Source organism: Crotalus tigris, unplaced genomic scaffold (genome assembly GCF_016545835.1).
Source record: "Crotalus tigris isolate CLP2741 ecotype Arizona unplaced genomic scaffold, ASM1654583v1 scf7180000024280.1573445, whole genome shotgun sequence".
NCBI lineage: Eukaryota > Metazoa > Chordata > Lepidosauria > Squamata > Viperidae > Crotalus > Crotalus tigris.
This window is the reverse complement of record NW_024100452.1, coordinates 1,043,386-1,058,107: the sequence shown is the minus strand read 5'-3', so window position 1 is coordinate 1,058,107 and position 14,722 is coordinate 1,043,386. Positions and strand designations below refer to the sequence as shown.

Below are 14,722 nucleotides of genomic sequence, written 5' to 3'. Positions count from 1 at the left end.
CTATTACTTATGTCAGTATTTATAAGAGCTGATGGCTCTCCTAAATGTGTGATAAACAAGCTGCTAGGGCAAAGGGAAATTACATAAAATCAAGCTTGGTTTTAAAAGTTAACACTGAATGAAATTTTGAGCTATCTGGAGAAATGTTGACTTGAGTCTTATTTCTCACCTCATATGCATAGGATTATATTCTCCAGGAACTACATAAAAATATATTTGTCTTTCCACAACAGACTCCTGCTTAAGAGTAAACTAGACCCACTGAGGCAATTTCTGGGGTCATGAAACTCCTTCCTTGAACATTTTTTTGTATTTTTGAAGGCTAATAATACTATTGCATGTTAGTGACAAACATTGCTGCTTATGGATTTCAATAGTGTGGTATATATTGGAGCGGATTAAATCAGCAAAAATTATTCTAAGTAAAATAACTTAACTAAATATATAAAACCTCTGTAATTATTATTTTATTAGTATCAACCAGGAAATCAGATGTTCAATATTCTCCTGAGGTTATACATAAACAAATGCAAAATTGAAGTAAGAATCTTAAAAGTCAAAATTGTATAACAAAACAATACTCCATCAAAAAAGTGTGTAAAATTACAAGAATGCTATTTTTTTAAACACTGGCACCATTATTTCATAACTACAGAATTCTCAATCAATCCCCAGATTATTCTGCCGAGTTCATAACTGCCAGCATTTTTATTGAAAATGCAAAAAATTTAACTTTGGTTTTCAAAGCAATCTATATTTTATCAAATCAGAGGTTGTTGGAATACCATGTTATACTTCACAGCTAAATGGAAAAAATGTACTTCCCCCTACTGCTATTTTAACTTACAAAATGGGCCGACATCAAAAATGTTATAAAAGATAACAGAAAAAGATACATCTCATTTTAATCTGAGACAATACAAAATTTTGAAAATGGGCTAAAACTAGTAGTGGATTGAAAACATGAATTTATACAAATCAATCAATGGTATCACTTATAAAAAACATTAGTAAAGTATTTTATTGTGGGATGTTTACTACCAGGAATATCCATGGCATAAAGCCCACAATCATCATTTGACATGGTATCCTAAAAGGATTACAGCAATTTAGCATTTAACTTTACCTGCTTAGATAGAGTACTCTCCTCTGTATTAAAGTATTTGCAAATTCAACTTACTACTAGCCAATGAAATCATACATGTAAATTCTTTGCAGATCAAAGTGAGAATATACTTAGTGGCCTCAGAAGCACCCTAAATTATTTTTCTCCTAGAAGTACTTCATGCCACAGAAATTGTATTTTAATTCTCATCCTTCTAAAACTGGCAAATTTATACAACTCAGTAGAATATTGTACATAGCAAAAGCTGAGCAAATACAAATTGGTTAAGAACATTTTTTTATTGTGACCAGTTACATGGGGAAAAACATGTTTTGCATATTCTGGTAAATATTTATTTCCTACCCTATCATAATTATATAGGGCATGTTGCTCAAAGCTCTTGTATCATTCTATCAACGTATTACACGAAGAGACAAAATTCTGACGTGATCCCAAAAGGGCGAAACATAAAAGTTAAGGTTTCCAGAAGGAAAAAAAGGGAAATGTTGATTTTACAAGGGCACCTATTAAAAGGACAACAATACTAATTTTTTTAAAAAATGTATTTACTTAGAAGCAATCAGAATGTCAACAGCTACAACTTTTTTCTTTTTTTTGCAATTACAGAGTGGTATTTAGTTAACAGAACAACTATTATTTTATGAGGCAGACAACTCAAGATGAATAATAAACTACATCTGCATGTATAACTAATTTGTGCTGTGCACCAACAAGAACCTGCTTTAAACTTCCATGCCAATTTACAACCCCCATTCTGTACTAGGCAACATTAGTGGCCACTGAGATACCACTAAAGGACAAGTCTACCAAAAGACATATTTGGTAGCTTTGAACTATACAAAAAAAGAAAAAGGAAAAAAGACACTGTACAGTTTAAAAACAAATCTTACACAGCCTTATGCTTAATTTTTTTTCCTTTCTTTAAAAGGAGTGAGTTGTGTACAGGGGGGTTAAATGCTTTTATAGACAAGAAAATCTGATCTAAAAGACTTATTCATCATCTTCTTCCTCCTCTTCCTCCTCTTCTTCTTCCTCTTCTTCCTCCTCCTCCTCTTCATCGTCATCATCATCATCTTCCTCCTCTTTCTTTTTCTTGCTTTTCTCAGGCTTAGGAGCTACCTTTTTGGCTGCATCAGGCTTTCCCTTAGCTCGGTATGCAGCAATATCCTTGGTTTGAAAAGCAAAAAGAACTTTATTTACACAACATAAACTCTCGTCTATAATGAGATCAATAGTTCTTCAGTTTAAATGCAAATCGGTCAAAATTGTAATTCTGAGCCTAAATCATGTTTGGATGTCACAGAAGGCTGGGTTATGATTACACTTAATAAAGTTTAAATGAAAGAATTCAACTTTTCACACACTTCACTTAAAGAGTAGATAGTGCCACCTTCAGCATGTATAAACTATATTCCTTTGAACTGCCTAGTAAAGCTCAATAAGCCAATCCTCAAGTAATTCATTTTTACTTCACCTGTTTTTAAAACCTTTTTTCTATTGCCAAGTCTGCTTTCATATTCTAATTTGTGTTTTATATTGAGAAATATTCTGTGTGCTCTAAAGTGTTGATGCTCAACTCATAAATGCATTTTGCTAATACAAATCCATCGTTCATAATGTTCTTTAAGTCCTTCTCTAGTCTCAGTTGAAACAAGGGGATAAACCATGTGCTATAATCCCACAAGTAAAAGTGCTTAGGTAGTATATTTTGTCAATACCACAAGTACAAGTTTATGTCCAAAATTCATAAAATTCCTATTATGATTGTGAAAATTCAATATTTCTTTCGTATTTTCTAAGCTAGGATCTAATATTTTACATTAATCAACATGCAGTAAAGCCATAACATTATGAATCTATTAAAATTATCTACAAGATGCAATTATTATTAATCCTAATTATTTTTTAAAATTACCACTAGAGTCTTCCTAATGCTCCAGCTTCCACATTTAAAAGTGTATTTTATTTATTTAAATCCCACCTTATTTTTACAAATAACTTAAGGTGGCAAACATACCTAATACTCCTTCTTCCTATTTTCTCCACAACAACCTTGTGAGGTGAGTTAGGTTGAGCGAGGAGGACTGGCCCAGGGTCACTCAACTGGCTTTCATGATTAAGGTGGGATTTGAACTCACATTCCACTAAAAAGCAAACAAGTCTAAATGGACTAGTTTATTTGGTGCTTCAACCAAATAGGAATTTTAATATGAAGAGAAAATAAGTATTCTATACTCCAGAAAAAATGCACAAATATATGGCTATATTCCTGATAACAATAAATGCCTGGAATTTATTATTCCAATCTTACTATGTTAAGATGGATTTGTAATTTACCTTTTCATATTTCTCCTTCAGTTTACCAGCCTTCTTTTCAAAGGGCTGTTTATCCTCTGAAGAGGTATTATTCCACATCTCTCCAAGTTTCTTTGCAACATCCCCAATGGAAAGACCAGGATGTTCTCCTTTGATTTTTGGACGATACTCAGAACAAAATAAGAAAAACGCCGAACTGAAAATAGATTTACAGAACAATTAAGGTTTAACAAATGATTTTTGCATAGCAGCTTCAAAACAATTAGTATTATTCACAAATAGTACATTATAACAGGACACAAAAATAAATGTAGCACTATTTTTCAACTATTAAATCTTCTATGCATCATCGGTATAATACAACTACATACATACGAACTATAAAAATCTACTTACGGAGGCCTCTTTGGTGCATTTGGATCCTTGAATTTCTTTTTTGACTCTCCTTTTGGGGGTACATAAGTTTTCATTTCTCTTTCATAACGAACCTTGTCAGCTCGTGCCATATCTTCAAATTTCCCCTTTTCTTTAGCGGACATAGTCTATATATATAAAACATGACCAGAAAGCATCCTTAATGAAAAGTTTATCCATAGTTCCAGCTTGGAATTGAACCTCTTATGAGTAAAAATATTTTAAATATTTAAATCATTAAAAATTATATTTTTAAAATGATATTAACATAAGTGTGCTTTGTATTGTTATTTTAGCAAACAGTACCTTCCATCTTTCTGAACATTTCTTTGAGAACTCTGAGAAATTCACTGAAGCATCTGGGTGTTTCTTCTTGTGCTCTTCCCGGCAGGTTTGCACAAAATAGGCATATGAGGACATTTTACCTCTTGGCTTTTTAGGATCACCTTTGCCCATTTTTGAAGATTTCTAAAAGTCAAATGGAAATTCTTGACAAATTATTTTGGATTTCATAGTAAGCACGTTGATTAAAAATGGTCAAATTTACATTCTGAGATAAAGCTGCACTCTTATTTGACTTTGGAGACTTTATTTTAAAAGTTATAATCAAACTTTCTCTGATTATCTAGTCTAGAAATGCATTAGCCTCTAAGTATGTACAAGGATCCAAAACCCTTCTCTTCTAACAGAAAAAATAGTAAAACACATGAAAAAAGAATATAAACTTGGAGTTACATTTAATTTATGTCTTTGCCACCCCTACTATCTTTTGAAATGTGGCCCTGGATAACAAAAGGTCAACTATAGCCCTTAGCCTAGGGAAAGTTTTCCAGTCTAGCAATTAAATATTGTTGCAGCAATATATGCAAATCTGTAGCAAATATTCAGAAATCCTCTGGAGATAAGGAATGGAGAATATCTGAAGTCTGCATATACTGTACATTAAGTTCCTGGTTCTGTAATTGCCAGCACATTTGCAGATGAATAGTCAAGATATTATCAGTGACAAATGCTCCATTTATAAAAATTATGTTACGGGATACAGGCTTATACAAATTATCAAAAAATGTTACACTAGAGTTTCAAAGTATATTTTCCTTAACTGCAAGAAATATGTATACATAACACATATCTATAAATTTTATGACACATAGCATAAATTGATATTAAATCCTACAGAATATTTTCTAATTGGGTTAGAAGTCTGTAACTTCTGAATCTTTTGTTTCTTTCAAACTAAATTGCCAAACACACCTTTATTGTATAACCCAAAACTATCCTCCATGCACAGGTATGTATGTACATTTACCTGAAGACATCTACCCCAGCTATTTTCTGTATTTCATATCAAGTACCCTATTTTTCATTTTCTTCCTCCATGTATAAAATTAAATCAATTTTTTACCATGTTTCTTTACAACTGTTCATGAGACCTGTCCAGATGATATACATGCAGAAGCATTGTCCTTTACTCACAAATATTAAATTAGTACTAAATTATTCCAATTTCATGTGCAACAACCAATTTCACCAACAGATGGAAACAGGTCACTGTCTGTGAAGGGGCATACCACATCTTAGAATGCCAGTACATTTTTGGTAGATTAAGACCAGCCACATTTCTGGAGATGTTTTCAAACCAGGCTGACATGCTAATGCTTCACCAACTCTCTGGATTATGTGAATATAATTTTTCTGAGTTCTAGAACATTGGGACAGAGAGGGGAATGTATGTACCATTGACTTTTCCAGGCACATAAACACATAGTGAACATATTCATAGACAGGAATTTCCATGTGCCAATTCAAAACAAGCTTATAAGGAAGAAAATGTTAGAACTGGTTAGGGAAATTGTGAAAAGTTTGTGAAGAGTTCTATCATTATTTTTACATAATAGGCAATAAAACAACAAATGTAGTTCTGCAGGCTTTTATTGAGCCAAAAAGAGAAGTCCTACTTCTTAAAAACAATGAGATTTGAGCTGCCACCAACAGATTTAGAAAAGGATGTTGGTAAAGCAATAAAAAAAACTGTTCCCAGTGTGAATTAGACGAATAAGGGCTTAAAAATATAACAATAGTTTCCTATTAGACAGACCTTAAGATTTGATCCAGCAAATCAAGTTAATGTCTATAAATTAAATTAAATATTTTGTTTTTTCAAGTGTTTAAATGGATTTCCTTATTTGCATTAAACTTTTCTTTTAAGGAGCAAAAATACTGTTTCTGATTTTTCTTAGATAGCCATGAAGCACTCTCTTCCTTAATTTGCACAATTTAAGTATGGAAATGTGTTATAGTTCTGGCCAGTATTGTCAAGCTCAATTTCCTGCCAGTTTGGCCTGTGACAGAAAAAGATTTTTTTTTTTGCCTAACTAAACATGTCCAGTTTAAAGTTTCTGTCAGTTAAACAAGACTCAAAAATCAAGAACTACTCATGCTTTTCTGGAAACAGAGGTCAGAAAAACTCCCAGAAATAAATAAGGATATCTGAGTAATTGGACTCAATAATGAAAAAACATAGGAAAAGAGAGAAATCTATAAAAAACATGTTACTATATTTAATTTTCCTTACCCTAAGAAAATGTTATTTGAATAAATTTAATTTGCAAACATACTTTATGAAAAGTGTGATACATCTTAAACTTTTTACTTGTTAATTTATATCCAATAATACAGAGCATTATTGAAAGTACAAGAGAAAAATAATCATACCATAGTAAACATTCTAAACATGCTTTATTAAGTGTTTCCAATATAGTCTAGTATGTAATTTTAGAAAAGGTTAGGATAAAGTAACGCGAAGTCCACATTATGGGTAAGTGAAGTATCACGTGCGGGTTTTTTTAAGGTTGAGAAAAAATTACCTAATAAATATTTTTTTATATAAAGACGTAGACACCATAGCTAAAACCGTACAACTGTGGGATCCTTCTAATTCCATGTGCTTCAGTATTATATGAAGAAGCGGGGCGGGTTTTTTTTCCTACAATGGCGCAGGCTTCTGCTTAAGAAGGTCACCACCGACAGCAGCAATTCTCCTTCCATTTTGTGCAAACGCCTTGTTGATGAGAGAAAGTCCCCTTGAAATGCGATTCGCGGAAGCTCCGCTACAGCGGAAAGGCTGCGCTGGCAGCGGGTGCTCGGGACCCGAGCCCTGCCCGCTGCGTGGCGGCGCCTCTATAGCCAGAGCGCTCCCCGTGCATTGCCTTTGCAGCAACTCGTTTAGCAGGAACAGAGGCCGCTTCTCGGAATGGCCGCTGCTTCATAGAGAATATGGCTCCTTCCTTCCCTTTGTGTGTGTGCGTGTGTGTGTCGGTGCGCTCTGTACTCTGGCGCACACACTCAGCCATTGCAAGCAAATGCGAACGGTGGGGGGGGGAAGTGTCTCGTTTCTCCCAAAGCCCGCCAGAACCTCTCCTTTTAGTTTTATTTTTTAAAGCCCCCATTAACTCCGGGGCGGGTGTGTGTGAATTGGGGGGGGTGGGGTGGAAAAAGAAAGGCAAAAATTCACCTGCGGCCGATCTGGACTTTTAAACGGTCGCCGGCGCTCTTTCTCGCCCAGGGAGAAAAGGCGCCTTGAAAAAGTTCCCCTGAACTGCGCCCCCGCCCGCCCGTCCGCGCCTCCCCCTGCCTTGCGCGCAAGCCAGCCCTCCTCTCGCCTTGTTTTCTCTTGCTCTACACACGGCTCTCGTCAGCCATGTTACAGCAAGCGCAGTTCCCGAGGTGATTTATCGCCCCGAGGCCAGCAACGCCCAGAAACGCTCCTGCAATTCAGCATCGCGGGGCTTCCTGCGGGAGAGGCGACCCCCCCGCGCCCACTCCCCATTTTTCCTCGTTTTTCCTCCCCATTCGACCGACCAGGGCGTCCGTGTGGAGAGTCCGCCGCTTCCCCCCCCCCCAACCCTTCATAGACGCTGCAGCAATGGCTAGATGGCTCTGTATCGCCGTGCTATGTAAGCAGCTTATTCACACTTGGACCGCTTTCCGCCGCCCCGCTTGCCGGGCTAAAACGAATCGAGTCCTCCTCCATTTACACGGATTTACGACGTCGATCCCGATCGTGACTAGGGATCTTGGGGCACGACGGGAAAGGGGGGGGTCCCAGGATTTATGGTCCTTTTTTCCCACTTCTCGAAACTCCCCAGGCGGCTTTATTTTTAATGACTTAACCGCCTTCCCGCCACCCTCCTCCGTCTCCGAGGTGGCGAGGAAAGTGTGTGCTCGGTCCCAGCCCGATTTCCCCCCTTTGTGTGTGTGGCTGTGAGGAACGAATCCTGCCCTTCGCACCCCAAAGCCTCACCGTTGCCAGGCTGGGAGCGTCGGCCTCCTCAACTCCGGCTGGCTGCTTTGCCAAGGACCCCGCAATATACTTACCCTGTGCCACACTCTCGTACACTCAACAACCGCAGTTCAAACAAGTCGCAAACACGCTCACACCGGCCACCAAGGCTGCCTGGATCTAGTATGTAGTCCAATGCACTGCAATGGCTGTGAGCTGGATCGATACGCAGCCTCCTCACTCTTCTCGGCACTGGTAACATTACTCTCAACACAGGCTTCTTGTTATTGGCTGCCGCTGAGGCAGGAGCTAAGCGGGTTGGAGGAACACCTTCCATTGTCCTGACCAGAAGAGACTGCTGATTGGTCGCGGCGGGAGATACGTCACTTGGGATTGAAAGGGCGCGCAAATGTAAAAATGAGTGGAAGAGAGATGGCTGAGGCGGGATGTACAGCTCTGAGGCTGAAACTGCTGCTCTAGTACAGTGTATGAAGAGAGCGGTTCACAGGCAATGGCATAACTTTCAGTGTAGGCAAAGGGAGTCTTACTGCTTTAGCCTCGCCGTCATCCGCACCGTCAAATAAACCCTTTTGTAGCCTGAATAAAGGGTTCTAAAAACACTCCCAACACTAATCCAGTCCTTGTTATTAAATACAGAAAACAATAATAAGGGAATATTTAGTGTGATGCCCTTGTGCTAACTTTAATTAAGCAGCCCATGGATCTTAAGCATACATAACTTGCCAGCTAAATACATTTGGTAGTTTAACTCATTAGATCCAATAAAATAGATCCAATCCTACAAAATAATTCCATTTTCTATATGAATAAACTGAGGTCTAATTATAAAATCTTTGGTGGAACACTTCTACACATTAAATGCATATTATTACTATAAATCTCTTGTCTTAATACTTTTTGTAAACTACTTTTTATGCAAATATCCCAAGACAAGCTCTTACATAAGCTTTATTCAGGTAAACAGCACAAACACGACCTAAATAGGAAATCTCTGAAATACTTATATTTTACAGTCATTCAAATTATCTCTATGGACCTGCAGCTCAGCTGTGGATTTAAAGAACTGTCTTATTCAGGATGGGTACACTGAGATTCTACTACAAGTCTTATTTTAAAGTGATTTAAACTTCTGCTATATGGGACTTGCATTTTTTTCATAAACACAATGAAAATGAAGTTATATTCTAATTTTATAATATAAAGTAAGAATTCCAGTTTTCAAAATTTGTGCTCAAAATGCAAAATGCAGTAGTTCTAGAATGACTTATCATTGATGTTTTCGTTTTCCACACTTCCCACTTGCTTGTACAGTAATAGCTAACGTGTCCATATCCAGAATCCAAGATCCCTGTAGTAGTTTGGACAGGTTATCCAAAGAACTACATATGATTTTAACCATTTATTCTCTCACACTCCAACCATATCCATGGCATTATGATTGAGCAGATCCAATATTTTAAATATGGGAGTTGGGGGTGTTTTCAACGCTCCAAGCAAGAAGACAGTCCAAGTTCAAATGGAGATAACACAGAAATGTGCTTCAAGTATCTTAAATTTCTTCCAGGTCAAATGGGAATGCTTTGTACTTAATAATAATAATAAAGTTGGAAGGGACCTTGGAGGTCATCAAGTCCAACCCCCTGCTCAGGAAGGAACCCTACACCATTTCAGACAAATGGCTGTCCAGTCTCTTCTTAAAAACTTCAGTGTTTGAGCATTCACCGCTTCTAGAGGCAAGTTGTTCCATTGGTTAATTGTTCTGTCAGGAAGTTTCTCCTTAGTTCTAAGTTGCTTCTCTCCTTGATCAGTTTCCATCCGTTGCTTCTTTTCCTGCCTTCAGGCGCCTTGGAAAATAGCTTGACTCCCCCTTCTTTGTGGCAGCCCCTGAGATATTGGAACATGTCCCTCCTCGTCCTTCTTTGTTAAATTAGACATACCCAATTCCAGCAACCGTTCCTTATGTTTTAGCCTCCAGTCCCCTAATCATCTTTGTTGCTCTTCTCTGTACTCTTTCTAGAGGCTCAGCATCTTTTTTACATCGTGGTGACCAAAACTGGATGCAGTATTTCAAGTGTGGCCTTTCCAAGGCATTGTAAAGTGGTATTAGTACTTCACGTGATCTTGATTCTATCCGTTAATGCAGCCCAGCACTGTGTTGGCTTTTTTGGCAGCTGTAGCACACTGCTGGCTCATATTTAAGTGATTGTCTACTAGGACTCCAAGATCCCTCTCACGGTTACTACTATTGAGCAAGGTACCCCCTATACTATACCTGTACATTTGGTTTTTCTTGTCTAAATGTAGAGCCTTACTTTTTTCACCATTGAATTTCATTTTGTCAGATAGCGCTCAGTGTTCAAGTCTGTCCAGGTCCTCCTGTATCTTAAGCCTGTCTTCTGGAGTATTGGCTATTCCTGCCAGCTTGGTGTCATCCGCTGTCGTGATTCCGTGCCAGCCTGTATTCCCAACAGCTGAGTCTGAGGAATCTGAGGAGGAGGTGGAGGAGGCATTTGAAGGGCCATCAGGGGCAGAGGGAGGCTCTGATGAATTACAAGACTCACGGTTTGATGCAGAGCCTGGGCCCTCCAGTCGTGTTCCTGATGAAGCTCAGCTGTGTGAGGAGAATGAGTCAGACTCGGAGGACTCACATCTGATAAGACATGCTAATTGATGCTCGCACACGCCGGCAATTAGCAAGAGTAAATCAGCAGCAATCAATGCGACAACTCCAGGGAAAAAGGAGAAGGCACTAAGAGGCAACGCCTTGGGACTGCTGTATAAAAGGAGGTGTGGGCGGTGCTGGTTGCTGAAGGCAACCGTTTGCAAAGTACTTCATGGGATCCTGTTCTGTTCATCTTCCCTGTAACTACTCTTCTGTTTGCATTGTGTTTCATGTGGGCTATTTCCTTCATTTGGATTGAGTTTGGCTGCTTTTGTTTCTGGACTATTTGGCAGGTTTGTCACCCATGTTAAAAGGGGTTTGTTTTGTTTTAAGTCTCCAGCCTATTTTATCAACAGGGGTTTGGTCCTTGTGCCTTTAACAAGGATGGCTATAGGCTGGGATCGAACATCCGCAAATTTGATGAGTTCCCCATCTATCCCCTCGTCCAAATCATTGATGAAGATGTTGAAGAGCACTGGGCCTAGAACAGAGCCCTGGGGCACCCCACTACACACTTCCCTCCATGTAGATGCAGTTCCATTGAAGATCACATGCTGAGTACAGCCAGTCAGCCAGCTACGAATCCATCTGTTGGTGATGCTGTCTAACCCACATGTTTCTGTCTTATCGAGTAGTAGGTTGTGATCTACTTTATCAAATGCCTTACTGAAGTCCAAATAAATTATATCCACAGCATTCCTCTGCTCCACTAATTGATCCACTTGGTCAAAGAATGCAATAAGGTTTGTCTGGCATGATCTGTTTTTGACAAACCCATGTTGGCTTTTAGTAATGACTTTGTTTGTCTGTGGGTATTCGCTGATTCGTTGTTTGATTATCTTTTCCAGAATCTTCCCAGGTATTGAAGTCAGGCTGATAGGTCTGTAATTTCCTGGATCCATTTTTTTCCCTTTTTTGAAGATGGGAACTACATCAGCTCTTTTCCAGTCCTCTGGTAGTTCCCCAGTGCTCCAAGATCTTTGAAAAATATAGTTCAGTGGTTCTGAGATCACATCAGCCAGTTCCTTGAGAACCTTGAGGTGTAATCCATCTGATCCTGGTGATTTGAACTCATCTAGGCTGGACAGGTGCTCACTTATTATTTTTTTTAATATTTTTATTCATAATACAATTAAAACAACAATGGACAAACGTGACATTCCAGAATGAGTTTTCCTATCAGTTCCTATCATGGTATAAAAGCTTAACACATCGTTCTTAACCTCTATATAAGCCTTATCTTTTATACAATACAATTATATATACAGTTATATGTACAGTATATAACGTACAGTTATATATATATATTAAAATTTGCCCCAGATTTCGAAGTATTCCTGTTCTGTCTTGTCTTTCATAATCATTGTAAGCCTGTCCATCTCAGCACATGATAAAATTTTATACAGGATCTCTTCTTCTGTTGAGGTTCCCTTATTCCTCCAATTTTGAGGAAAAACCAGTCTGGAAGCCGTTAAAATGTGTAGCATTAAATAAAGTACGCCTTTGTCATGTTTTTGCGTAGTTAAACCTAATAGAAAGAGTTCTGGTTTTGGTTCTACCACTTGCTCTAATATTTCTTCCAACCATACTTTAATCTTATTTCCAAAAATCATGAGCTCGCGTGCATTCCCACCACATATGATAGTAAGTTCCACTTGTCAAATTACATTTCCAACATTTAGGGGGAGATATTGGTACACATTTTAGCCAATCTTGTGGATGGGAGATGCCATCTATAAAACATTTTGTAAAGATTCTCTTTGTAAGAGGTGGCCAAAGTAAGCTTGTTTCTTGCCCATAGTTCTTGCCAGATGTGCAGATCAAAATTAAGACCAAAGTCCTTACTCCAATTCAACATAGTCACTTTTACTTGTTCCTCGTACATTGCCTGATCTAACAAATAGTGGTATAATTTTTTAATCATTTTATCCTCCGACCCCAATATTATTTTATCCAATTCTATTGGTTCTAATTTAATGCCTAACTCTTTTTTATCTTTCCAATATCTCGCCTGCAGTTGCAGGTATGCCCACCATTCTAATTCTATCCCTTCATCCTGGAGGATTTTCCTGGATTTCAATTCCCCTCTTTCATCTAAGATATTTTTATATGTTATGGTCTTGTCTAATTGGGTAAATTTTGGGTGTACATATATTTCTAATGGTGAGATCCAACTAGGTACTTGGGTATAATTTGGTTGCCAAATTTTTGTCCATGCATCAATAAGAGCTTGCCTAATATAGTGTCTTCGAAAATATTTATGTACTTTATATTTATGATCCCATAATATGGCATGCCATCCTATTTGTACGTCATGGCCCTCCAGACATAATAGTCTCCTGTTTTTTAGTAATATCCAATCTCTTACCCATACTAATGCTGCAGCCTGATAATATTTCTCCAGGTCTGGAAAACCAAATCCCCCCCTTTCCTTTGAGTCCTGCAATAATTTTAATTTAATCCTTGCTCTTTTTCTTTGCCAGATGAATTTACACATCATTTTATTCAAATTTTGAAAAAGATTTCTTGTCTAATTTTATAGGTATACATTGGAACAAAAATAAGATTTTTGGCAACACATTCATTTTAATCACCGCAATTCTGCCCATAAGAGAGAGCTGTAGGTTAGTCCAAATATCAAAGTCTTTTTGAATCTGTTCTATTAACTTATCATAGTTATCCCTTTTAAGTGTAGCGCATTTGGCAGTCAATTGTATCCCTAAATATCTAATTTTATTTGTGATTTGAACACCTATTCTGTCAACCAATTCATTTTTCTGTATTTTAGTCATATTTTTGACGAGCATTTTAGTTTTTTTCTTTATTTATCTTTAAACCTGCTATTTCCCCATATCTATTCAGTGTTTCCATCAGTCTTGTCCCTGATTGTAGTGGTTCTTCAATTATAAAGACTAAATCATCTGCAAAGGCTTGTATTTTAAATGTCTCTTTCTTGATTTCTAAACCTTGGATCTGTTCATCTTGCCGGATTACTCTAGTTAATACCTCAAGAGATAATATAAACAACAGTGGTGATAGTGGGCAACCTTGCCTCGTGCCTTTTTGAATTTGGAAGCTCTCAGTCGGTTCTCCATTATTACTTTGGCCACCTGCTTAGAATAAACTGATTTAAACACATTTAAGAAATTTCCCCCAAAGTCCATATACAATTTATATACAACATAAATCCCATTTTATATTGTCGAATGCTTTTTGTGCATCAAGAAAAATTAAACACATTTGCTTTTCATTATGTACTTCATAATACTCCAATATGTCCAAAACAGTCCTAATATTGTTTCTTATATATCTTTTAGATAGAAAGCCGTTTTGATCGGTATGTATAAAATCCACTAAGAACCTTTCAAATCTTTGCGCCATTATTGCCATAAAAATCTTGTAATCCGAATTCAAAAGAGAAATTGGTCTATAGTTCTTAATTTGCGCCAGGTCTGTGTTTTCTTTGGGAATCAAAGGCTCACTTATTATTTTCTTGCCTATCTTGTGTTTCTATACTGTTTTTTATGGCACTATTTTTGATAGGTTGGTCTTTTTCCCTTTGTGTAAAGACAGATTCCAAAACGAGTTAAATAGTTCTGCTTTGTCCCTATTGCTAGTCACCTTCTTACCACTCACCCACTAATGGACCAATTGTTTCCTTCACTTTTTTCTTGTTTTTTTACATGTTGAAAGAAGCTTTTTTGTTATTTTTGACATTGGTCGCAAGCCTTAATTCATTTTGAGTCTTAGCTTTCTTCACTTCGTCTTTGCAGGCTCGGGCTATTTGTTGATATTCTGATTTAGTTATGTGCCCCTCTTTCCACTTTCTATACTTGTCCTTTTTATCTTTCAATTTGTCAGAGAGTTCTTTATGAAGCCATGCTGGTTTCTTTTGAGAGCT

At 37.4% G+C, this 14,722-nt stretch overlaps 1 protein-coding gene across 1 annotated transcript; it reads right to left on the bottom strand.

Moving 5' to 3' along the window:
• Window positions 1-445: 445 nt before the first annotated feature.
• Window positions 446-8,403, bottom strand: HMGB1 (high mobility group box 1). Its single transcript, XM_039323603.1, has 5 exons — window positions 8,234-8,403; window positions 4,163-4,324; window positions 3,839-3,984; window positions 3,464-3,638; window positions 446-2,293 (listed from the first exon to the last, which is right to left on the bottom strand). Exons 2-5 carry the CDS (start codon window positions 4,310-4,312, stop codon window positions 2,117-2,119), a joined length of 648 nt encoding a protein of 215 aa, XP_039179537.1. The 5' UTR covers window positions 4,313-4,324; window positions 8,234-8,403; the 3' UTR covers window positions 446-2,116.
• Between the last annotated feature and the right edge of the window lie 6,319 nt (window positions 8,404-14,722).